The sequence below is a fragment of the Ornithorhynchus anatinus genome, chromosome 5, assembly GCF_004115215.2.
Source record: "Ornithorhynchus anatinus isolate Pmale09 chromosome 5, mOrnAna1.pri.v4, whole genome shotgun sequence".
Taxonomy (NCBI): Eukaryota; Metazoa; Chordata; class Mammalia; order Monotremata; family Ornithorhynchidae; genus Ornithorhynchus; species Ornithorhynchus anatinus.
The window spans coordinates 68,772,511-68,798,373 of record NC_041732.1 but is presented as its reverse complement, the minus strand read 5'-3'; the positions used below and the strand labels follow the sequence as shown (position 1 = coordinate 68,798,373).

General features: G+C 41.8%; 1 protein-coding gene across 1 annotated transcript in view; it reads left to right on the top strand.

The window, feature by feature from the left end:
- The window catches only part of SLC25A33 (solute carrier family 25 member 33), a 29,933-nt gene extending 5,882 nt beyond the window's left edge, over positions 1 to 24,051 (top strand). The window contains exons 2-7 of the mRNA XM_029066306.2: positions 10,029 to 10,208; positions 17,234 to 17,311; positions 18,431 to 18,531; positions 19,326 to 19,392; positions 20,314 to 20,600; positions 23,056 to 24,051. Of these exons, the coding sequence (XP_028922139.1) occupies positions 10,029 to 10,208; positions 17,234 to 17,311; positions 18,431 to 18,531; positions 19,326 to 19,392; positions 20,314 to 20,600; positions 23,056 to 23,258 (916 nt within the window). The 3' untranslated portion in view covers positions 23,259 to 24,051. The remainder of the gene's footprint in view (positions 1 to 10,028; positions 10,209 to 17,233; positions 17,312 to 18,430; positions 18,532 to 19,325; positions 19,393 to 20,313; positions 20,601 to 23,055) is intronic.
- Positions 24,052 to 25,863: the final 1,812 nt, after the last annotated feature.

Below are 25,863 nucleotides of genomic sequence, written 5' to 3'. Positions count from 1 at the left end.
GTAAAATGGGGGTTAAAACAACTCCATGTGGGACATGGACTGTATCGATCAACTGTATTAAGTACTTATTCATTTGATGGTATTTATTGAGCACTGTGTGCAAAACACTGTACTAAGCGCTTGGGAGAGTTCAACAGACACATTCCCTGCTCACAGTCTAGAGGGGGAGACACATTATTATGCGTACATAATAGTTTATGGATGTATACATTTGCTGGGGGGCTGGGAGGGAGGATAAATGAAAGAAGCAAGTCAGGGTGATGCAGAAGTGAGTGAGAGGAGAGGAGGGCTTAGGGAAGGCTTCTTAGAGGAGGTGTGCTTTCAATGAGACTTTGAAATGGGGGAGATCAAATATCTGTCTGTTATGAGGAGGGAGGGCGTTCCAAGCCAGAGGCAGGATGTGGGCGAGAGGTCGGCGACCAGAGCAGTATATTAAGCGCTTGGGAGAGTACAGTATAACAGAGTTGGAGGACATTAAATTCACAGTCTATAGGGTGAGTTTACACTCTATACAACCTGATTAGCTTATATCTACCCAGCACTTAGTACAGTACCTGGCACATAGTAAGTGCTTAGCAAATAGAGAGACAGGACATGTGCGTACGTGTGCCAGTGGTCAATTTGATGTGGAAAGGGAGTTCCAAGCCAGGGAGATGAAGGCAGGACAATCGAGTGAAATTCAAGAGGGGAAAATATGAAAGCTTGGCAAGTATTTTAATCCAAATTTACAATCTAGCAAAGCAGATGGACACTCAAATTACAGCTACAAGGAACTAATAGAGTATAAAGATAGGAACATAAGTGCTATGGGGTTTTGAGTGCTGAGGTGAGGCAGAAATGCCAAAATGGCATTTAGGGGGAATGTAAAGAGGAGAGATTAGTAGACCAGGAATCAACTGGGAAGATCTTCTGGAGGAGATGTAGTTTCAGAGGGTTTTTGAAGATGGAGAGATGATGTGATGAGTGTGAAACAGGAGGGGGTTCTGGGCAGGAAGGAGGTGTGAACAGGAGCTAACAGGTAGTCTGGCATCAATATCAAGATAAATAGAATCATAGGTATATACACATCATTAACAAAATAGAGTAATAAATAATGTATACAAATATGCACAAGTTTTGTCGGGAGGGGAAGGGGGACGAGCAGAGGGAGGGAGAAGAGGAAAAGGGGAGGAGGAGAGGGAAAGGGAGGGCTCCGTCTGGGAAGGCCTCCTGGAGGAGGTGAGCTCTCAGTAGGATATGTTTGTCTCCTTCGTTTTGACTGTGAGAATGTTGGGCAGGGATTGTCTCTATCTTGCCGAATTGTACATTCCAAGCACTTAGTACAGTGCTCTGCACATAGTAGCACTCAAATACAGTTGAATGATTGTATGAATGAGGTATGCAACCTATAGAGGGTAAATGACTTTTTTAGGTGTCAACCATTACCTGGATGGAATTTTGAATTTTTATTTTTTTTTGTACTAGTTGACTTCTAAATGTCTCGAATTACTTAAGAATTCTTGACATACAAAACTGAAAGTAGGGGGTGGATTGGGGGATGTTTGGTGAGATATATATTCCTATAAACTACTCCTACCTTCTAACTAGTTTTCATATAGTGAATTCTCATGAGAACTTCCAAGCCATTTAATATAGTATTTTTGTTTGTTTTTATGGTATTTGTTAAGCGCTTAATATGCATCAAAAACTGTTTTAAGTGCTAGGTGGGTAGGTAAAAGTCAGTTACATTGGTCACAGTCCCTGTCCCTCATGGAGCTCACAAGCAGGAACAAGTAGGAAGGAGAATAGGTATTTAAATCCCCGTTTTACAGCTAAGAAAACTGAAACACAGAGAAGTTAAATAACTTGTTCAAGATCACCCAGCAATTGTCAGAGTCGGGATTGGAACCTAGGTCTCTGACTCCCAGGCCCGTGCTCTTTCCACTAGGCCGTGCTGCATCTGTTGATTGAAACATGACCACTGCTGTACTTAGTAGCCTTTATCTGAAGCGATGAAAGATGAGTGCAGTCTTAATATTGTAAAATAAGAAAACAAATAGAGTAATAAGTTGGATAAACTTATGATTGGGATTGTGTTTAGCTTCTTGTGCATCTAGTTTGGATTTAGGATTGTTATCGTTACTTGGATTCACTGTGGGAAAATAAATAACTGTGTAAAATGCTATTCTATTAGTCCATACAACATTATTTGACCAGTTAGGAAAATCACTCGAAATAAAATAGATATCTGTTTGGAGAGGTGCACTGCTTGGTGGTAGTAAAAATAGTTTGCTATTTCAGTGAAGATAATGGGAAATTTAAAAGTCATGGGAAACCTGTTTAACAAAATTGTCAACACTGAGAAAATGAAAATATCCTTACAAGTCTTTATGTTAAGTGATTCTTATTTTAACAATTTCTTTGATAATTTGTTTTAAAAAGGTCAGTTCTGACCAATGTCCCCTGTGTGAGTTACTGTTGTGGCATGTGACTTGATGTCAAAAAACAACTTGAAACTTTCCATTGCAAATTAAACTTGGTCATATTGGATGTACGTGCAGTAACCACTGTTTTATGAGATGTTTTATATCTCCTTTCCCAGGAATGACTTTATGATTCCAGTGACAAGGGAGGGCTTGACTAAATAATAAATAGCATTCCCTATTGATACACATTTTGGACAGTTATTTCATTCATCTGATGGTATCAGATTTTAAGTTTGTAGTTTTTTTTTAAATCAGTGAAAGGAAAGAGGCTTTATCCAAATCTCCCCAAGCTATTCCATTTTAAAGTCATTCTTTGGATTTTTTTACTTCAGGAATGTTTCAAAATGGCTGGCCTGAAGAAGCAAAGGTTTAGAGGTGACAATTATGTCTGCAAGTATATTAAAGGTATTTATGAAAGCCAGTTCATTTCCAGGAAAGGCTTAAAATTTAGTTGTGCATAATAAAAACCATTTAACTCAGAAATCCCCCTAATCTGTCAGACCAGTGCTTTCCCCACTTTCAAAGCCTTAATGTATCCCTCCCCCAACAAACCTTTCCCCAGAAAACCCCAACACCCCAAATCATATCAACCCATCAGTCAACTCTATCACTTAATTATTAATACCATCCCTTATTTCATATATATATATATTCTCAATTGTACAGTTAACTTGGAACATCCTATTTGTAATTTGACTTTTATGTATGTTTTTAACATTAGAATGCAGACTCCCTGTGGTCAGGGATCATGTTTTCTGCTTTTGTCGTACTTTCCCAAGCACTTAGAAGAGTGCATTGCACCCGGGGAGTGCTCAATAAATTCATTTACTACCACTACTGGAATAAACCACCAAGGAAAGTAGTGGAGTGTCTGTCCCTGGAGAAATTTAATAAAATAATAGTCAATCACCTGTCAATCAAGTACGTAAGTGATGCAGAAGGAAGGGAGAATGAGGGGGGAAGATGAGAGGTTCAAAGCCAAATTACAAATAGTATGTTCAGAATAAATTGACTGTACAATTGAGTGTACATACATAAGTGAAAAGGAGGACTGGCTGATGAGTTGCTGTGATTTGGTGTGTTGGGATTTAATAGGGGAAGACTATTATTAGGAGAAGCAGCGTGGCTTTGCGGAAAGAGCAAGGGCTTGGGAGTCAGAGATCATGGGTTCTAATCCCAGCTCTGCCACTTGTCAGCTGTGTGGCTTTAGGCAAGTCACTTAACTTCTCTGTTCCTCAGTTCCCTCCTATGTAAAATGGGGATTAAGACTGTGAGCCCAACATGGGACAACCTGATTACCTTGTATTTAACCCAGTGCTTAGAACAGTGCCTGGCACGTAGTAAGCGCTTAACAAATACCATCATTATTGTATTGAGAAGCAGCGAGGCCTAGTGGATAGACCACGGGCCTGGGAGTCAGGAGGACCTGGGTTCTTAATGCTGGCTCTGCCACCAGTCTGCTGTGTGCCCTTGGGCAACCCACTTCACTTCTGTGTCTGTTGCCTCATCTGTAAAATGGAGATTAAGCCTGTGAGCCCTGTGTGGCACAGGGACTGTGTCCAACCTGGTTAACTTGTATCTACCCCAGCACTTAATACAGTGCCTGGCACATAGTAAGCACTTAACAAATACATCAATTATAGGAACACTGCAACTGCTTCTGACAGACATGATGCAATTCCTCCACCCTTTAAAGTATTTGGCAATCTCTTCCTTCCCTTTCTTTTGCTGTCTTTATTCCCCTGAAAAGACTACTGCACGTAAATTGTCACCTTCTCAACTTTATTACTATTAAGTGCCATCGAGTCGTTTCCGATTCATAGAGACTCCATGGATCTACTTTCTCCAAAACATCCCGTCCTCCGCCATAATCTGCAACCTTTCGAATTGTTCTTCCGTTATCGTTGTTATGGTTTCTAGCTAACTAGCTGCTGGTCTGCCACTTCCACGTTTTCCCTGGACTTTTCCTAGCATTAGTGTCTTCTCCAGAGAATTCATCCTGATTGTGTCCAAAATGTGCTAATCTAAGTCGAGTCATTGGCCTTCCGAAGACCACTTCGGTTTAATTTGCTCCAAAATTCATTTGTTTGTTTTTCGGGCAGTCCATGGTATTCGCAAAAGCCCTCTCCAACGCCACATTTCAAAAGAATCGATGTTCTTTCTATCCTTTTTTTTTCCACTGTCCAGCTTTTGGATTCATACATTGTCACTGGAAACACCATAGAGTTGGCAATTTGTATTTCTATGACAGTTGTTACATCAGCACAGTTCATGACTTTTTCCAGGCTCTTCATAGCACTGTTCTCAGTTTTAGTGGTCTTTTAAACTTCCACTTCCATGTAGTCAAGTGACAGAGCCGGGATTAGTCAATTCTTCAATTTTGGGGGCTATGTTCCTGATGAACCCTGAGTTAAGGAAAACTCATTACTAGTTCCTCAAGGGTCAGTTCTTGGCCCTCTTCTGTTCTCCATTTACAGTCACTCCCTCGGTGAACTCATTCGCTCTCACGGCTTTGACTACCATCTCTACGCAGATGACACGCAGATCTACATCTCCGCCCCTGTCCTCACCCCCTCCCTTCGGGCTCGCATCTCCTCCCGCTTCCGGGACGTCTCCACCTGGATGTCGGCCCGCCACCTAAAACTCAACATGAGCAAGACTGAGCTCCTCATCTTCCCTCCCAAACCCGGTCCTCTCCCAGACTTCCCTATCACCGTGGATGGCACGACCGTCCTTCCCGTCTCTCGGGCCCGCGATCTCGGTGTCATCCTTGACTCGTCTCTCTCGTTCACCCCACACGTCCTATCCGTTACCGAGACCTGCCGGTTTCACCTTTACGATATCGCCGAGATCCGCCCTTTCCTCTCCACCCAGACGGCTACCTTACTGCTACGGGCTCTCGTTATATCCCGGCTAGACTACTGTGTCGGCCTTCTCTCTGACCTCCCTTCCTCTCTCGCCCCGCTCCGGTCTATTCTTCACTCCACTGCCCGGCTCATCTTCCTGCAGAAACGATCTGGGCATGTCACTCCCCTTCTTAACTCCAGTGGTTGCCTATCAACCTCCGCTCCAAACAAAAACTCACTCTAGACTTCAAGGCTCTACATCACCTTGCCCCTTCCTACCTCTCCTCCCTTCTCTCTTTCTACCACCCACCCCGCACGCTCCGCTCCTCCGCCGCCCACCTCCTCACCGTCCCTCGGTCTCGCCTATCCCGCCGTCGACCCCCAGGCCACGTCCTCCCGAGGTCCCGGAACGCCCTCCCTCCTCACCTCCGCCAAACTGATTCTCTTCCCCTCTTCAAAACCCTACTTAAAACTCACCTCCTCCAAGAGGTCTTCCCAGACTGAGCTCCCCTCTCCCTCTACTCCCTCTACCGCCCCCCCTTCACCTCTCTGCAGCTAAACCCTCTTTCCCCCCCATCTCCCTCTGCTCCACCCCCTCTCCCTTCCCATCCCCTCAGCACTGTACTCGTCCGCTCAACTATATATTTTCATTACCCTATTTATTTTGTTAATGAAATGTACATCTCCTTGATTCTATTTAGTTGCCATTGTTTTTACGAGATGTTCTTCCCCTTGACTCTATTGCCATTGTTCTTGCCTGCCTGTCTCCCCCATTAGACTGTAAGCCCATCAAACGGCAGCGACTGTCTCTGTCTGTTGCCGACTTGTTCATTCCAAGCGCTTAGTACAGTGCTCTGCACATAGTAAGCGCTCAATAAATACTATTGAATGAATAGTACTAGTGACTGTGGGCATAGCTGTTTTTTTCTTACACTGCATCATGTTGGGGGGAACATTCCCCAATTGTGCATTCTGTCTAAAATGGAAACATACCCTAAGTCAGAACTCCCCGTAATACATCTTAACATTAATTCATGCAAATGTTGCCAAACGTTTATGGTTTGAAGTAAGACAGATGTTTTCATGGGTCAAGAAGTTCTGTCCTTAAGTACCACCCGAACACTAAATTAAAGCAATTGTACTTTACATCCTGTTGAATCTGCTCATTTTCTTCCAGATGACACTTCCTGTGCCCCATCTCACTTGGGAATAGAGATGAAAATAGCTCACTGAATAAAGAAAATACTTTGCAGAACTCCCAGGCCCTTAGGAGAATCAGCATCTGGGAAATAAAGGCAACTATACTTAGGAACGTTAAAAAAAAAATCAAGAGTCGAGGACTTTGAAACATGTTTATCTGCTAGTTGTGTTCTAGAGGAAGGTTATTTTCTATAATAATTGATTCAAGTACTAAAGATGAAAAGTGAAATTATTTTGGTATATGGAATACCTGGAAAACATGAGTTACTATAGGTGACACCTTAATAACAGCTTATAAAAATTTCAGAAGGTACTCGTTATAACAAGGTTTTTATAGCAAAGATAGGCTCTGTTGTGATATAAGGGTATATAACTGTTTCGCCTCAATATGTAATACCAATTGAATTGAGGCCTCACCTAATATCTTAAATTTATATTAAGTGCATTTTATGAGAAAAATATTCATGTGGGATTAAAGGAAGAGATGGCTGGAGACATTAAATTATGGCTATGATGGTTGTTGTAATTATCCTCATTCCTTGGCAAGCGGGCAAAAAGAAAAATGTTGATCACTGTTGGCTTTTTTGAATTATTAATAGAACCAGAGCTCACTGTGATGCAGTCTTTCATGTCTCTTGAATAAATTTGATATTTCAGCTCTTAAAATGTATTTTATTCTAATATTGGATTTGTACAGGGTCCAAAATCCTGTTTGTTTTCCCAGTGAAGAGAAAAAAAAGTATTTCATCTAACCTAGTATTTAGAAGAGAAGAAAATCTAATAATGACCAAATTAGTGTGCATTAGCAAAAAGGTGGGAGAAATAAAATGGAATATAATATTACTAATAATAACAGTTGTGTGATTTGTTAAGAGTTTACTCAGTGCCAAGCCCTGTAATAGGGCTGGGATAGATTTAGGATAATCAAGTTGGACACAGTTTAAGTAGGAGGGAAAATGGGTATTTAATCCCCATTTTGCAGATGAGAAAACTGAGGCTCAGAGAAGTGAATGATTTACCCAAGTATAGAAGTAAAGTGACCGAGCTGGGATTAGAACCCAGATTTTCTTTCCCTTCTGCATCACCCTTGATCTAGGATGTGTTCCCTTTGTTTCCCTAACCATCAGCCCCACACCACTTAAATACGTATTTATAATTTAATTTAATGTCTGACTCCCCTCTAGACCGCATGCTCCTTGTCTGCTCCTTCCCTCCCCATTGCCCCTACTCCCTCCCTCTGCTCTACCCCTCTCCCTGCCCCACAGCACTTGTGTATATATGTACATATTTATTATTCTATTTTATTTACATTGATGCCTGTCCACTTGCTTTGTTTTGTTGTCTCTCTCCCCCCTTCTAGACTGTGAGCCCGTTGGGTAGGGATTGTCTCTATTCATTGCTGAATTGCACTTTCCAAGCACTTAGTACAGAGGTCTGCACAAAGTAAGCACTCAATAAATTCGATTGAATGAGTGAATGAATAGGGAACGTGTCTACCAACTGTTTTACTTACCCAAGCTTAGTACAGTGCTCTGTACACAAGACTCAATAAATATGATTGGTGACATGTATTTGTAAAGGTATTTGATTCAGAATAAGCAATTTGTAAGTAAATATTTTGTTAGTTGCCCCTACAAATGTGGAACTACAAGAATTTTTTTCTTTCTGAAAACATTTTCCCAATTTTGTGTTGCTACCTTTTTATTCATGGTACATACCATAATACCAAAATTTTTCCAATGAAGAATAAAATCTCTCCCCACTTCAGTCTATACTTCACTCTGCTGCCCTGATTATTCTTCTATAGAAACGCTCTATCACCCCCCTCCTCAAAAATCTCCAGTGGTTGTCTGCCAACCTCCGTATCAAGCAAAAACTTACTGTTGGCTCCAAAGCTGTCCGTCACCTTGTCCCTTCTTAACTCACCTCCCTTCTCTCCTTCTACAGCCTAGCCCGCACACTCCGCTCCCCTGCCGCCGCTAACCTCCTCACTGGGCCTCATTCCGGCCTGTCCCACCGTCGATCCCTGGCCCACGTCCTACCTCTGGCCTGGAATGCGCTCCCTTCTCACCTCCGCCAAACTAGCACACTTCCCCCGCCTTCAAAGCGCTACTGAAAGCTAGCTCACCTCCTCTAAGAGGCCTTCCCAGACTGAGCCTCCCTTTTTCTCTGCCCCTATTTCCTCCTCCGCTCTACTCCCCTCCCCGCCCCATAACACTTGTGTATATATGTACATATTATTTTATTTATTTTATTAATGATGTGTACATATCTAGAATTTTATTTATATTGATGCCTGTCAAATTGTTTTGATGTCTGTTTCCCCTCTTCTAGACTGTGAGCCTGTTGTTGGGCAGGGATTGTCTCTATTTGTTGCCAAATTGTACTTTCCAAGCGCTTAATACAGTGCTGTGCACACAGTAAGCGCTCAGTAAATATGATTGAATGAATGAATGAATGAATGAAAATCATCAGGAGTTATCTTTAATTGGACAACTGGGTCACTGCAATTCTAAATTTCACCTCATGGCATAGTTTACTATCTAGGTTAGTCATTCAGGGCTCAACAGTAAATGAGCAATCACAAAGTGCAGGGCAGTCCAGTAAAGTACTATGGCGATTTACAAAGAAAATGGCAGACACGGTTACATAAGGCATGATTGAATCCACAAGAAAATTGATCTGTAATTGACCAAAAGCTACTTGTAATGTTTGATGTAACCAGGAAATGATTTAACAAATTTTTCCTTAAATAAAGGGAAACCTTAGGTTGCCCTATTATCTGTTTTCCTTCTTTTGCCCAGGAATTGTTTCAGTGATGATATCTTGCAATTTGATTATCTGCAGCATATAGTTAGCGATGAAAGTCATAATTAGGGAATTCTGTTGTTCTCTGCTGCTTGAACCTGGTTTAAAGAGGGACATTATACACTGAGAGCTAATTAATTATTTTAGACTAAGGATAAAATTAGTGCAAAACCCGAAGTCGTCTTTCTAGTGAAACTTTTGTCCTGAAATTTGAAAACTCGGTAACAAAATCCAGTTCAGAGTAGGGTGCTTTTTGTTGGTTTTTTATATATCAACACAGAGAATGAAATATAGGAAAAGAATGCTTTCATTTAGTACCAGAACACTTACATATATATCTGTAATGTATTTATATTATGTCTGTCTCCCCGTCCGACGTGGGCAGGGAACGTGACTACCAACTCTGATATATTGTACGATCCCAAGCGCCTAGTACAGTGCTCTACACCTAGTAAGCACTCAATAAATACCACTGATGATGAATGATTGATTGATTGACCAGTGCTTAGTACAGTTCTCTGCCTGCAGTAAGGGCTCAATAAATAATTTCCTGTTTTTCCAGAGGTTTTTGGAGCAGATACTGACCTATAATCTGTAAACCTATGAGAAAAATGGCCCATAAGACAGCCATGCTTTTGAGGAATGTGGCTGTAATGTGGGGTTGGTCTGTATTGCATTTTTTCTGATATTGTTGAATTTTGCCTTACAGGTGTGGGGGCACTGTGGGTGCTATTTTCACCTGTCCTCTAGAAGTCATTAAGACAAGGCTTCAGTCCTCAAAATTAGCCCTCCGAACTGTCTACTACCCTCAAGTCCAACTAGGGACCATCAGTGGAGCGGGAATGGTCAGACCAACATCTGTGACACCCGGACTTTTACAAGTTCTGAAGTGAGTACAGATATTTCATTTTTCTTTGTGGTTCAGAGAGTATCTAAAGCAAATAAATAGAATTTGGGGCTTGGGTGGTTTGATCCAACACTAAATAAAAGCATTTTTAACACTGCCATCTCGGTCCTTGATCAGAATACAACATAGTCACTTGTAGGAAGTGAGTAAGCAGCAGAATGTCAGGGGAGATGAAATATAGTTGAGTAAGGGAAGAATTATTTGAATGTTTGTGAACCAGAAAGTGTAGGAAAAATATTTTAAATGTATTCATGTAAAGTTTCTGAGCCCAATTCTTTTGATGCCTGAAGTTACTCCCTCTAAGTTGGATACTTTGGGAAGAAAATCTTTCAAGTCACTGGTAGATTTGGAACATGAATTGGACAATGAAGTTCAAAAATTCAGAAGGCAAATAAAGCTAAATATAGTTGAAATGAATAATTAATCAAATTTGAGTTCTTTCTGTGTGCAGAGCACTGTTTAAGCATTTATTAGAGCACCATAAAGTAGACATGATCCCTGCCCTCAAGGAACTTATAATATGGTGGGAGAGACGGACATTAAAATAAATTATCGTTAGTCAACCAAGTATAAAGATATGTATGAAACTGCCATGGCAGAGGTGGGGGGGAAGTGTATTTGCTTGGAGGTAAGGACTCAAGCGCCTAGGTAATAATGATAATTGTAGGGTTAGTTAAGCCCTTACTACGTGTTAAGCACTGTACTAAGGGCTGGGGTAGATACAAGATATGCAGGTCGGGCACAGTACATATCTCACTTAGTGCTCACAGTCCAAAAGTCCAAATAGGAGGAGAATAGGTATTGAATCCCCATTTTACAGATGAGGAAACTGAGGCACAGAAAAGTTAAGTGATTTGCACAAGGTCATATAGCAGGCCAGTGACAGAGTTGGTTGGACCTCTCACACGCCGGCTTGTGTTCTTTCCACAATGAAGGGAAAATAGGGTAGAGAGGGAAGTCAGGGAAGGCTTCTTGGGGGAGTTTTCATTTTAGTAGTGCTTTGACGATGGGGAGAGGGGCATTCTGTTGGATATGAAAGGGGAGGCAGGAAGTTGTGAACAAGGGGTTGATGGGGGGGAAAGAGATAAGAGTGAGGCACAGTTGGTATTAGAGGAGTGAAGTGTTGTAGGGAGAGAGAGCAGAATTAAAAAGGTGGATTTTTCAGAAAAGGCAGATAAGAAATCAGGGCAACTACTTAGATAAAACTTGTGTTAAATTTATGAGGAGGGCTGGGAAAACAATAGGGTTACTGAAACGTATTACTTCATTAAAATCCGCATTTGGAAGGATTTGTTCACATTTTAGCTAAAACCGACTGAACTGGAAAATACTTCAGTTTAGTTGATGGCTTTTCACTATAGAAAAGGCTGGTACTTTTTAATTGTCATTTTATTTTACTCCAGAATTCTAGAACCAGCAATTTGGATTTGCCTTTCCACAAATCCAGATTACAATTGTGTTAGATTTAGGTTCAGAGTTCCAGGTAAACAAGGATGTTAACTAGGGCACTGCTGTTTTCTTAAATTGTAAGAGAAGCAATGTAGCCTAGGGGATAGGGCAGGGGCCTGGGAGTCAAAAGGAACTGGGTTCTAATCCCAGATCCACCACTTGTGTTCTGTGGAACCTTGGGCATGTCACTTGACTTCTGTGCCTCAGTTACCTCATCTATAAAATGAGGATTAAAACTGTGAGCCCTGTGTGGGACAAGGATTCTGTCCAACCCAACAACCTTCTATCTACCAGTGCCTGGCACTTGGTAAGCACTTAAAATACTATAAAAAAATTACAAATGAGCAGTAAGAGTGGCTTTTGGCTGAGTGTTGGCTACTTGGTGCAGGCAAGGATTCCTGTTTTGTGTTTTGTGCTGTCCCTGACTAGGGAATCTGTTCGCTGCCAACTTTTATCTCATAAAAATAAAGGATAACCCAAGGGTGTCTTGTCCTGAGTAGTTATAGAAGTATGTGAATTTGGTAGGTTGTGAGCTACCTCTTTTTTTGAGAGCTATTAAAGGGCCAATACTTTTTAGGATAGAAAAGCAACCTACCTCCGCCCCTTCCTTATTCTTCATTTGAGAGTTGTTTTGGCTTTGGGTAACAGTTACATATACTGCTGCTTCCCAATATTTAATATTTAATGCCTTTTTGAGATGTGCTAGGATAGTGAAGTAATAGGACCTATCCCCAAATGTACCATTTGCTATGTCCCATTTCTTGCAGTGCAACATCCTTGGCTGTGTTCAATGGGCATAGTGAAGACAACCCATTGTCCCCCTAAGCAGGGAACAAAATTGAGCTCAGTAATAATACGGTGAATTTATAAATAAGAGCCCAAAACACTTTTTAGAGCTTGAAAACCGAAAGAGATGCTTGCCGATTTTAACATTCAAAGCAGGCTTCCCCTTGTTTAGTTTGTCAAATAGTGCGTGACTAGTGCATTCATGTTTTCCATACCTGGGGAGCTGTCTCCTTGAATTGGTTGGCGGAAACAGACTCTCTCTGTTGTAATATTAGCCTAATCTGAAACTTTCAACAAGAGTTGTTTATCCTGTCCAAATCAAATTCTTTCAGGTTTTACTCCTTGGTTACAGAAATTGGGGAAGAAATTTAGAAGTTAAAAATTTCCATTTGAGACGTTGGCTATAATTTGCATTTTCAGTAAAATATGTGGTATCCCACCTGCTTGAGGCAAATTTGTAGTGTATCTTATTTGAGAGATATATATTAAGACCAGCCTAAAATCAATATTTTGCCACGTTTATTTTTATGGTATTTGTTAAAGCGCGTAGTATGTTCTAGGTCCTATACTAAGCCCTGGAGTAGATACAAGCCAATCAGGTTGGACACAGTCCTTATCCCACATGGGGCTCACAGTCTTAATCCCCGTCTTTACAGATGAGTTAACTGAGGCACGGTGAAGTGACTTGCCCAAGGCCACACGGCAGACAAATGGCAGAGCTGGCATCAGCACCCAGGTCCTTCTGACTCTCAGGTTCATGCTCTGTCCCCTAGGCTAGCTGCTTCTCATTAAAACAAAGGACTGGGCCTTTTAAACAAAGGACTGATTTAAGACATTACAGCAGTATTGAGCTTTCTCTCACTTTAAACTCTTAATTCTGAAGGCTATTTACTGGTCTTTTAAAGTACCCCTTCTCATGAAGTCATGATTCATTGATTTTTTTTGAACAAAATCAATTAAAAGCTAGACGCATTGCTTTTTAGTTAAGATTCATTTGACCCTTTTGATAACCTTATTGGATGTTAAAGTAAAGTTCGGGTCTAGAGAACTTTAAGAAAACAGATTGGTTAAAAGTTTGGATTGTGTCATAGACCTGTTTGGCCGTTTGCCTGTTGTTCATATGACTAACTAGCCAGTAGCTACCAGTTCCTCCGGAGACATGAGTGGTCTGAGTCACTTGAGGACTCTTCTCTCTACTGCATTATAGATTAGAGGTTATTGATTATCCTGAAGCCAAGGAGTCTTTTAACCCGAGTTTTCAGTTGAGTCATGATGTGTGATGCATTCGGTTTCAGAAGTTTTTATCTTTTATACATTTCTGATTACAAATGTCATTGTTGTTTTAAAATGCAGGTAGTCAGGCTTGCTGACTGCAGTGTGGAGGTTTTCACAATAGCTTCCGACATTGCTGATTTTGATGGGCCAGGGCCAGAAAGATAAAATTGAGGCAAATTATAGGAAAGGCAGATTGGTAGTAATAATAATAATAATAATTACTGTATTTGTTAAGCACATACTCTAAAGTGTCGTGGGAGTTTGCCTACCCTATAGAGTATTGTACTTAGTACTTCCAAGTACAAAATACCCCTTAGCTAGGAAGACAAATGAGGCAGTTTATTACTAACCGGAAGTAATTCAATGTTCTTTACTTTGTGGCCACATTAAAGTGAACAGTTCCGTGTAAAAGAGACCTGTGTTGACAAGTTTAGATTCGCCTAACACACCATCGTCTGTGTCTTTGTGGGAGAGGGAGGGTAAACCGGGTGCATTATTCCATCATTTGCTCCAGGCTTACTAGAGGGACTGATCTTGAAAAGCTTCCGGGCCACTGACTTGCAGCATGGGGTCACAGTTTGTGTGCTTGCAAGGCCTACAGCCGTTTCCAAAATTGATGTGTTCCCCAATCTCCTTCTCCGCATTACCCTACCCTTTACTCTCTGGATGGGCCTGATGCTCCAGTGCTTTCCCCATCTGCTGCTGCTGATAAATCTTGGAGAAGTAAACTCCACATACTGTAATTCTAATGTGACATTTTAATTTGGGTGTTTTCATTAGGGAAAATAACAATTAGAAAGCCTTTAATGAGTGCAAGAATTAAAGTATACTTTCACTGCACTGTGGGATGAGAGAGCAAATAGGGCTAATGTAAGCATTTGGAATGATGTACTTGGGTAAATGCAGTTCAGTATGGCCTAATTCAGGGAATATGACAGCCATTTAAAGGAACATTTCTTCAGAATCCTAGCTTTGGAGAAGGTAGGATGCTAAAAGGGTTAATTGGCAATATTTAATGAGCTCCGACTGGGGTGCGGAGCACTGAACCAAGCACTTGGAAGAGTACAGTAGACATAATCCCTCACCTCGAGGAGTATACAGTTTAGGAGGAAGTAATATAATATAAAGGTACGTACACAGTGCATGAAATAACACTGAAAGATCATTTGGGAAGGCCCCCTCGGAGAGAGATGATTTCTGAAGGGCTTTTGAAGATGGGAGAACAATAGTCTGTCAGATTTCAGGGGTGAGCGAGTTCCAGGCAGGAGGGAGGATATGAGCAAGAGTCAGTGGCAGGAGAGACAAGAACAAAGCCCCAGTAGTAGGTTAGCTTGATAGGAACAAAATATACCAGCTGGGGTATACTAGAAGAAAAGTCTAAGTAGGAGATCTGATTGAATGCCTCAAAGCCTATTGTCAAGAGTTTCTACTGGATGCATAGGGGAAGGGACAATCATTGAAGATTGTTGAGGAGTGGAGAGATTTGTGAATTAGGCTTCACAAAAATCAGTCAGCACAGTGAAGTATGAATTGGAGCGGGGAGTGATTAGAGGCAGAGAGATCAGCAAGGAGGTTGATGGCTGAAGTCAAACTGTGATGTGTGACAATTTCCCGGACCAATGTGCTAGCCGTTTGTCTGGAAGAGAAGGGTCGGATTCTGAAAATATAGGGTTAGAGACAACATTAGTTGGCAACTCCTAAGTGTGAAGGTTGAAAGTGGAAAAAGTCCAGGATAATGCCAGGGCTGTGGGCTCTGGAGATGGGGAGGATGATGGTGGTGTCAACTGAGGGGAAAGGTTGGAGAAGGGATTTGGAAGGGAAGTAGAGAGGTTTACTTTTGAACACATTGAGCTTGAAGTGACCAAGATATTACATTACATGATATTGAATATAGTATGGTAGAAATTTACCCAGGTGTAATTAAAATCCCTGCAAGAGGTGAGAGGGCACCCTGAGTTAGCTCCAGAGTGAATTGGAGGTGGGGTTTCCAAAGGTCAAGGCCCTCCCAGACAGCCTGAAGTGTGTGCAATGCCCCTTAGGATCAGCCTACAGCTTGGGGCTGGAAAGGGTTAGAAAGTCCCCAAGTGGTCAGTGGAGAGGGACGGGAAAAGTTATGGCCTGCCAAACGACCCCAGAAAGCTACCAGCTTTGCCCCTGCAGTCCAAATTCTGCTGGGCTAGTAAGCCTCATGGCTGCCTCCCTTCCTCCCAAGTCAGGGCTTATGCCAAGGAGCGCAGTATGATGATTTAAAATCTGATTGACAGTAATGACATTGGAGATTCTAGAAAGAATGGATTCAACCTGCTTGCCCAAGCATTGGGCTGAAATGGAAAATACTCCCCAAAGGACAGGCTGTGCATAATCCTTTTTAAGTTGTGATGAGTCACTACAGCTGGAAACCACATTCGTGATTTAAGTGAAGAATAAGCAGTCATTGTATCAGGCTCGTAGTCTCCTTGGAGACACTTGGCCTCCATTGAATCAGTGTGCACCTACATTGTGGGGGTGAATTTCAGGAGATTCTGCACATTTTCACCACCTAATGGCCATAATTTTAGCTCTGCTGAATGTAATGGGAGAGGTGAAGTACCCAGAAGTTAAACTAGGAGGTAGAAAAATCAGGCAAAAATACAATAAATTCCCATAACTGTATAATCCCCAGAATGAGCTGTTGGACTATTTTCTCACATGGGAAAGTAAGGATTGGGGAGACAGTAATGGTTTATCTAGATAGACTTGGCAGTCAGTGGTTTGTATTGAGGAATAACTGTGCAGAGCTTTGTACTAAACACTTGGGAGAATATAATACAATAGAGTGGGTAGACAAAATCCCTGCCCTTAAGGAGCTAATTTGATGATGGTATTTGTTAAATTCTTACTATGTGCAAAGTACTGTTCTAAGCGCTGGGGGAATACAAGGTGATCAGGTTGTCCCACGTGGGGCTCACAGTCTTAATCCCCATTTTACAGATGAGGCCACTGAGGCACAGAGAAGTTAAGTGACTTGTCCAAAGTCACACAGTTGAGAAGTGGCGGAGCCGGCATTAGAACCCAAGACCTCTGACTCCCAAGCCCGGGCTCTTTCCACTGAGCCACGCTGCTTCTCTAAGGAGTTTATAGTTGCAAGATGCCACCTCCAGCATTTTGCTTTGATACCAAAGATTAGATGGCAAAATCTTTGAGGGCAAGCTATCCTGTCTGCTAACTCTTTTATAATCTCCCAAGCAGTTAGTACAGGGTTTTCCAGAGTAAGTGCTCAATAAATGCTATTGATTGATGTCCTTTCGTGAGGAAAGGCTTTCTTCGGAAATATCCAAACTACTGCTATTTAAGCAGTTCTCACTGTGGTTGATGGAGCTGTTGCTTAATGAAACAGAATAGCCTGGAGTTTGGGGTGCATCAGGGAGCTTGTGCATCTTTGCTATGGGTTAATGAACAGATTCACTTTTATTCCTTTGTCTGCCTATCTTAATGATTTTGATTTTTGCTTTTTTCAGGTCAATCCTGGAGAAGGAGGGACCACGGTCACTCTTTCGTGGCTTGGGGCCAAATTTGGTTGGAGTTGCACCATCAAGGTAGGACCCTGAAAGTGTTCAGGAAGTTTACTTCATGCATGTTTGTCCTTCATAGTAGGTGATAGTGATGAAGGACAAATTCCTTGGTATAAGGCTGAGTCTGAACATGGAGTACTTAGTTTGAGGTAAACTTGATACTGCATGGTTTTGTGGTGTGGTGGTAAGTACGTAAAACCAGAGTTTGAGGATTAATGAAGTTTTAACGAATTTTAAGCAGCGTGGCCAAGCATGGGCCTGGGAGTCAGAGGATTTGTGTTCTAATCCGGGCTTCACCGCTTGCCTGCTCTGTGGTCCTGGGCCTTCTCTGCACTTCATTTTTTTCTCATCAGTAAAATGGGAAGACCTCTTACTTAGACTGTGAGTCTGTTGTGGCATAGAGACTGCCCACTTGCATCTATCCCGTTGCTTGGCTGATAAGCCCTGAACAAATATTATCATTGATAAAGTAGTCTTATATTCCTACATTTTATTTTCAGGCCAGGCTACCTACTCTCCTCCAACCCAGCATTTTGGGAATGGGAAGGGGCAGGTCAGCAATGGTTCCCCTTTCCCCCAAGTCAGAGAGGTGGCTTTCAGCAGCGAGAGACCAGAAGATCTTGTGACTCTGACATGGAGCCACTCTTGGTGGCTCTGGAAACAGAATCTTGGTTGTAGTAGCCTAGCCTGATGAGTGGTTTGCATATGTTGTTCATTTGTTGGGAAGCAATATATTTTTCAAATTGTGAGCCCAGGCATGGCCAATCACCGAGAGACAGCAGATCCACAAAGGGGTGTGTTCAAAACTGGGCAGTGACTACCGGGAAGCCAGGGCCTGGATTCACAGAGCTGCAGGTTGGACTTTCCCCAAGGTGTGGGTTGATCATTTGCAAGAGGTCTTGAATGTAAATGGCTGTTTTTCCCTGGTGCCAGTGGATTAATAATATCATTCTAATCACAAGAAGTTTAAAATAGGGCAAATGATTTGGTTTCGATTCATGGGTCAGTACATGTTTAAAGGCATTGCATTTATTTTTCTTCCTTTGTTCCTGGCTTGGAAATATTTACTCTGTGTTACTGAATTTGAGCTGGATTAAACAGGGCAGTAAAAATTTCATAACAGAAGTCTCTTTGTCCCAACAGGGCTGTCTACTTTGCATGTTATTCCAAAGCCAAGGAGCAATTTAATGGCATTTTTGTGCCTAATAGCAATATTGTGCACATTTTCTCAGCTGGCTCTGCAGGTAAGTAGGTTTATTTTTTGGTCACCTAGTGGGAAAAATCCAAGTGTTTCTTCCAGGCCATGAAAGTTGTTAATATGGGCAGTCAAGTGGGTGAATTATTTAAGTAGTAGAAATCCTGTTTGAAAGGATGCAATGATTCATTTACTGGGGCCCTAATGAACCATCAGCACAATCCAAATAAAAGGTGTAAGTACTGGGTTAAGAATTGTTTTAGGCCAGGTATTTTGATAGATTAAAAACCTGAGGAAAAATACCTTAAATGTAAATGAAGTAGTGACTATAGGTATATAAAAGAATATTAGTAAATAGCTGATTTTTAAAAATAAGACTTTTAAAGAAGTAGGATTGCCTAGTGTATAGGACCTGGGTTCTAATCCCAACTCTGCCACTTGCCTGTTATGTAGCCTTGGGCAAGTCACTTAACTTCTCTGGGCCTCAGTTACCTCATCTTTCAAATGGAGATAAAATATTTGGTCACCCTTCCTCTTAGACTCTGACCCCAAAGTGGGATGGGGGTTATGTCCAATCTGCTTAAATGATATCAACCCCAGGACCAACTTCAGTGCTTTGCACATAGAAAGCACCTAACAAATACCACAGTTATTAAGTGATGATTTTGCTAGCCAGAGATAGAGCCGTAGCTGGTTCCTTTTGCCTGTTTTGTGTTTAAACCATTTAACTAGGCCGGATTCCAGCTCACCATGCTAGCAGTCAAACAGTGTGTGCTTTGTACTCTTTCAGTGATCATTCTAAGGGTCCCCGACAACTGTGTTTTTTCTTTTTCCTCCATCTAGCCTTTATCACAAATTCCCTAATGAACCCGATATGGATGGTTAAAACCAGGATGCAGTTGGAACGGAGGTAAACAATGAAATAAATCCAAAAGAAATGCTGAGCTATCAAGCTGAAGAAAACATCTCACAGTAGTGGTTACTTTCTACAAATACCTTAAACCTTTTCACCTCCGTTGCGCTTGGGTTAAAAGATTGTTTTTATAATGACTCCATGGGGAAAAGAGTAGTATTGAGGGGGAAATCCAGGATAGAAACAGGACCATTTCACCTATAGATGCACCTTAAACAGTAAAGTGCGCTCAGTAATTTTTTTGCAAAACAGTAATTTAATTTAATCTGGGCCACTAGGTGTCGCCAATTCCACAAACTCTTGCATTAGTTTCCAGACAAAATCTTCTTGTTCTTTTTAAATCTTATCTTTTCCCCAACTTGCCCACATTTATTCTCTTTGCCCCCTTTGTCTACCACATCCTCCAATCTATTCTCGGTTGTGTTTTTCGTTAACTGAGGTATTTAAACTGGATAGAAGCTGGCACAATTATTTTATTGTAAAGTCAAGGTGATACACAGCGTAGGGTAGTGTGCTAAAAATAACAAAAGAGCAGTGCAGCAGGTCTGATTAGCTCACCGGGAAGGAAAAGCGGACATTTTGGCTTTAAGGAATCAAGTTCTTGTTGCCAGTAGCATTGAGTGGAAAATATTCAGCTGTCACGTCCTGCATAAGCTGTATCGCAGAAGTAATTCTTTCAGTAGTATTTTGAGTGCGTACTATGCGCAGAGTACTGTACTGAGCATTTGCAATGTACAATTCGGCAACAGATAGAGAATCCCTGCCCAATAACGGGCTCAAATAATAATACTTCAGCACTTACTGTACTCTGTATTCCTCAGCAGTCATTCTCGTACCCGTTTTAATACATTGGTTTGCAGTAGTTAAGACTTAAGTATACCTTGTGTTCTAACTGTTCTTTAATTTTCTCCTTTGTAGAGTAAGGGGTTCAAAGCAGATGAATACGCTCCAATGTGCACGCTATGTTTACCAGACAGAAGGCATTCGTGGATTTTATAGAGGTCTAACTGCCTCGTATGCGGGAATTTCCGAAACCATAATCTGTTTTGCCATTTATGAGAGTTTAAAGAAGTACCTGAAAAACGTCCAGTTGACTCCTGCAACAAATGGGACCGAAAGAAATCGAAACTCCACAAATTTTTTTGGACTTATGGCTGCTGCTGCTATTTCCAAGGGATGTGCCTCCTGCATTGCTTATCCACATGGTATGTCATCCTCTTTTTTCACCGAGCAGCTGTTTGTAGTCAGTGTTGGTGTGTGCCACTGATCCTCTGCTCCCTCTGAGCTGATTTCAAGTAACGGAGGAATTCTCAAAAGTTCAGTAGACCTATTACTGCAGCTTCTTGGCTGCTCAGCTCTGGCTCATGAGGCCACTGGTCACTGCTTTATCGAGTGTCTGGCTGTTTATGTCTCAAGGGTAACGGGGTAAATGCTTCCGGGCTCCAAATCCAAGTGTAATGCCAGCAGTGGGGGAGGTCCATTAGCTAAGGTTAGCTTGTAACCCACCATGAACAGCTGTGGAAAGCCCGAAGGGAATTTGAAACCTTGGTCACTTTGGTCCTCACACTGTTTTAAGCCGCAGATCTGGAGTTCCTCTGAGACATGGCTATTTCTGTGACTTCACCTGACTAGAAATGAAAGGACTTCTGATTCCAGAATCTAATTTCTAAATGGCAGGTTCGGGTGAAAAACACCAAGAATGGCATGAACTTCACTCATCCCCTACACAAGCATTATAAGTCCCTGCTCCAGACCAGTACCGGGGACTCTGAAAGAAGTCCATCTTGACTCTGTAGTCAGATATGTCCTAGCCACTGCTGACCTCTGTTTTAATTCGGATAAAATCAAAAATCCAAATGCCTAGTGAGGGAAAGAGCTTAGGAGCAGCGTGGCTCAGTGGAAAGAGAACGGATTTAGGAGTCAGAGGTCGTGGGTTCTAATCCCGGCTCCGCCACCTGTCAGCTGTGTGACTTTGGGCAAGTCACTTGACTTCTCGGTGCCTCAGTTACCTCCTCTGTAAAATGGGGGTGAAGACTGTGAGCCCAAAGTGGGACAACCTGATTACCCTGTATCTCCCCCAGCGCTTAGAACAGTGCTCGGCACATAGTAAGCGCTTAACAAATCCTAACATTATTCTAGTGCTGGCTCTGCCAATTGTCTGCTGTTTGGGCAAACCACTTCTTGTCTTTGCCTCAATTCCCTCATCTATGAAATGGGGATTAAGACTGTGAGCCCCATGTGGGATAATGAACTGTGTCCAACTTGATTAGCTTGTTTCTATCCCAGCATTTAGTATAGTGCCAGGCACATAGTAAGCACTGAACTAGTACCATTTAAAAAAACAATAATTTAGATACAGATATTCTCCCAGGTGTCAGTCATGCATGCAATTTCCACACTGCGAACAGCTAAAGTCTTGTGATCTCTTCTCCAATTTAGGTAATGGGACATTACTAGTAAACATTGCATCAGGCCACTGATAATTAGGATTTGACTAAGAATTCTTGTGTCAGCACTTTTCTTTCTTTAAGAAACAGCTAAAGAATGATTACAGATTCTGGCTCAGTTTACATCTGGTGGGCCCCATGTGGGACCTGTTTATCTTGTATGTACCCAGTACTTAGTACAGTACACAGTAAGCGCTTAACAAATACTATTATTATTACTAGTAGTAGTAATAATAATAATAAAGGGCTCTGAGCCAGCCACAGATGTAAGCAACAAACTCCTGGCGTGCTGTGTCCCTGAGAAGAGCAATAGGTGGGGATTACTAAAAGTCCATAAATAGTCCTTACCCTAAAATAATCGCCCACATCTTGCTTACGTAGTTCTGGATGTGGTTAGAGAAAGCACATAGACCCCTTGAAGGGGCTTCGTAAAGGAGCAGGCAAAAATTCAGTTCCAGGTGAGTATTGTTTTAGGCATTGATTATTAGGATTCATTGTTCAACTAAATGATGTCAGGCTTCCTTCAAATACCCATCTTATAGAATCTTCCCCTCTTCTTATGCCTCTTTTTTTATGGTATTTAAGCACTGGGCTAATCAGGTTGCACACCGTCCATTACAGATGAGGCAACTAGGCACAGAAAAGTTAGCTGATTTGTCAAAGGTCACACAGTAGGCAAGTGGCAGGCGGAGCTGGGATTAGAATCCAAGTCATTCTTACTCATAGTCCCATGCTCTATCCACTAGGCCACACTGCTTCTCCATTCATCCTGTCCCTCTTGGGTTTTCCATTGAGGGATGGCTATTTTCTGAATGGGGATTTTGAATGATTGAACATTTGATGCTGTCTAACTACATGACGACGACATTAAGTAACAAAAAAAGGTTTCTTAGTCAAAGTTGCTATCCAGTCCAGGTTTAGTGGTAAAGGAATAACTGTTATACCAGTTTCTTTAAAGGTTTCTTCTGCTTTACTAGAAACACATTAATGAATCAAAGAACATAATGCACAAGACAGTGGGTTGGTTGAGTAATACACCCATTACTAGTGTAAGAGACTATTAAAATTTGCGATAGTCACTTTGAGTTATTTCTCTGGCAAACCCCTTAACGTAACCGGGTGGGTAGGCCATTGTACATGATCACTGGCTTGTCAAAGACACACAAATAAGAAGCATATTGGCAACACTGAACTGGTATTTTGTCCGTTGCAGAGGTCATAAGGACACGACTGCGGGAGGAAGGCACTAAGTACAAGGCTTTCATTCAGACAGCGCGCCTGGTGGCTCGTGAAGAAGGTTATCTTGCCTTCTATCGAGGACTCTTCGCCCAGCTCATCAGGCAGATACCAAACACTGCCATCGTGTTGTCCACCTACGAGCTCATCGTGTACCTGTTAGAAGATCACGCTAAGTAACGGGACAGGGAGTGTACTCTAGAAAAACAAAATGAAAACTCTGGCAGAGCAGTTTCTTCATTGATGATTGGAACTTAAGAGACAGCTGCAGGATCGGCCCTCCCGTCTGTGGCTTTTCTCACCTGCTGGACATTTCCTTTTGGATTCATGCTTTCTGGAAGGTTTCAATTCATTAACGTTAATAGTTAATTATCTTTTTTTAACTTAAAGACTATTCAGAATTAAGCAGCTACTAAATTAAATCATGCTATTTAATTTAAGGTTAAACTTGTTCTGTGTCCTCTTTATGTTCATTGTACTGTCATGTTAATAATATTTAGTCAGGGAACTCGAGTACTTTCCTAAAATGTGTCTCAGAGATATTCATTAAAATGGTAAGGCTAACGGAAAACTGACTTTTGCTCTTGACTAGATAGAGCCATGGGCTCCTGGTGTCAAAAGCATCACTTTCCAGTCATGGTGGGCCCCAACAGGCATGATGTTATTTTTCTCCACAGTACTGTACAAATGCTTCTAACTTCTGAGCACAAAAGGTGTAGCTTTCTGGTCGTATAATTCAGAGTATACACAGACATTCTTAGAAATGGTTGTACTCTTCTGTCACCTCCAATTAAAAAAAATACGAAGCTTCCTGGCTGCTAGTCCCATTTAAAGTCTCCTTAGACTCCCTCTGACCTCTCTCCACTCCCCCCAACCCTCCATTCCCCCCCCCACCCCCAACACACACACATACACACTAGTGACCCACTGGCTGTGAAGTAAAGTTTCATTGAAATAAAATACCATTAAGGCATCCTCCTGTCTAGGCTCTTGTTGTATGATTCAAAGTCGCGATAAACATCCATCTAGTGTGGTAACAGTTTGTTGGGTTCCATTATCTGGTGTATCTGGTGTGATACTGCGTTTGGAAGAAAACAGGACCTCTCTAGACATTCTCCTTCCACACCAGGATCTCTCTCTTGTACCTATCCAACATTTTGCTGCTGTTTGGAGCATCTTGGAGTGCAAGGGGAGGACATTGAAGCAGCATGGCTCAGTGGAAAGAGCGCGGGCTTGGGAGTCAGAGGTCACGGGGTTCTAATCTCAGCTCCGCCGCTAAGTCAGCTGTGTGACCTTGGGCAAGTCACTTAACTTCTGTGCCTCAGTTACCTCATCTGTCAAATGGGGATTAAAAAAACTGAGCCCCACGTGGGACAACCTGATCACCTTGTATCCCCCAGCACTTAGAACAGTGCTTTGCACATAGTAAGCACTTAACAAATACCCCAATTTATTTTTTACATCCCTCTCTAATGAGGGAAGTCCTGGAACAGGCACACCAGCAAATTGAAATCACCTCAGTGTACACGTTTCTTTAGCAAAATCAGAAAATACTTATACTTAAATAGTAAATAAGATTTCGGTCATGTCAAATTATGAGCTGCCTCTTTTTTTAACCCCTTCCTTGGGATTAGATGGTTTTCATATTAAGAAGGTTTGTTAATGAAATGACTAGAAGGGCTGGGAATGTGGTTCCAGTGCCTGCTATATCCAAATGTGATCTGTTCAAATTCACTTTCCTGCAGGCGAAGGGGGAGAGGGCTATTTTTTTTCCATTGCATTGAAGAGATTAATCTTGGCTTGACTTTTAACGCAGTTGGTATTCTCTGCTAACTTGCCTCAGCAGCTGTGACACATGCTAGAGAGCAGAAAATATTGGTGCCAGACTTTCCTGCTGTTGAAATGAACAATAAAGGCAGTCATGACATCAGCAGGTGTCTTTAGCTTTATGTGCCTATCTCTGCCCAAGAAATAAACACAGCAGTGAGCCGTGTTTCTCTGTTTAATCAAAGGCTCAGTAGCAATCCGTTCTTTCTTGAGGAGTATTCATGGTAAACCATGAGTCTTTTAAAAGGAATGCCTAACCTGATATGATTCAATCTGAAAGTTTAGAAATTGAATGGCTTGGTTACTATAAAGATAGAAATCAAGCCATATTATATTCTCCCTAATGCTTAGTACAGTCCTCTGTACACAGTGAGCCCTCAAATACTATTGACTGACTATTCTTTGGGTTTATCGGCTCTGCGCATTTCTTAGCTACTGGGATTGTGGCCAGAGAAGGAGTGTGGCATAGTGGAAAGAGCACCAGCTTGGGAGTCAGAGGTTGTGGGTTCTAATCCTGGCTCCGCTAATTGTCAGCTGTGTGACTTTGGATAAGTCACTTAACTTCTCTGGGCCTCAGTTACCTCATCTGTAAAATGGGGATTAAGACAGTGAGGGCCATGTGGGACGGCCTGATTACCTTGTATCTACCCCAGCACTTAGAACAGTGCTTGGCACATGGTAAGCACTTAAGTACCATCACCATTATTATTAAATGGAACAAGGAGAGATGGATTTCACAGCAAAGACTCTGAAAGTTTACTTCATTTATATTTGCATGAAGTGGGGAATTTGTGCCATTGAATGACTTGTAAAAAACTAATCCAGGGATAGCCAGCGTATACCTCCAAAGGTTTGAGATAAACAAGGGATCAGAGGGTGGGGGTTGATGTGAACCTTAATTTGCGTCAGCCTCATCTCCTGGACACCTCAGCTAAAGTTTTTATTATTTATAAATAAT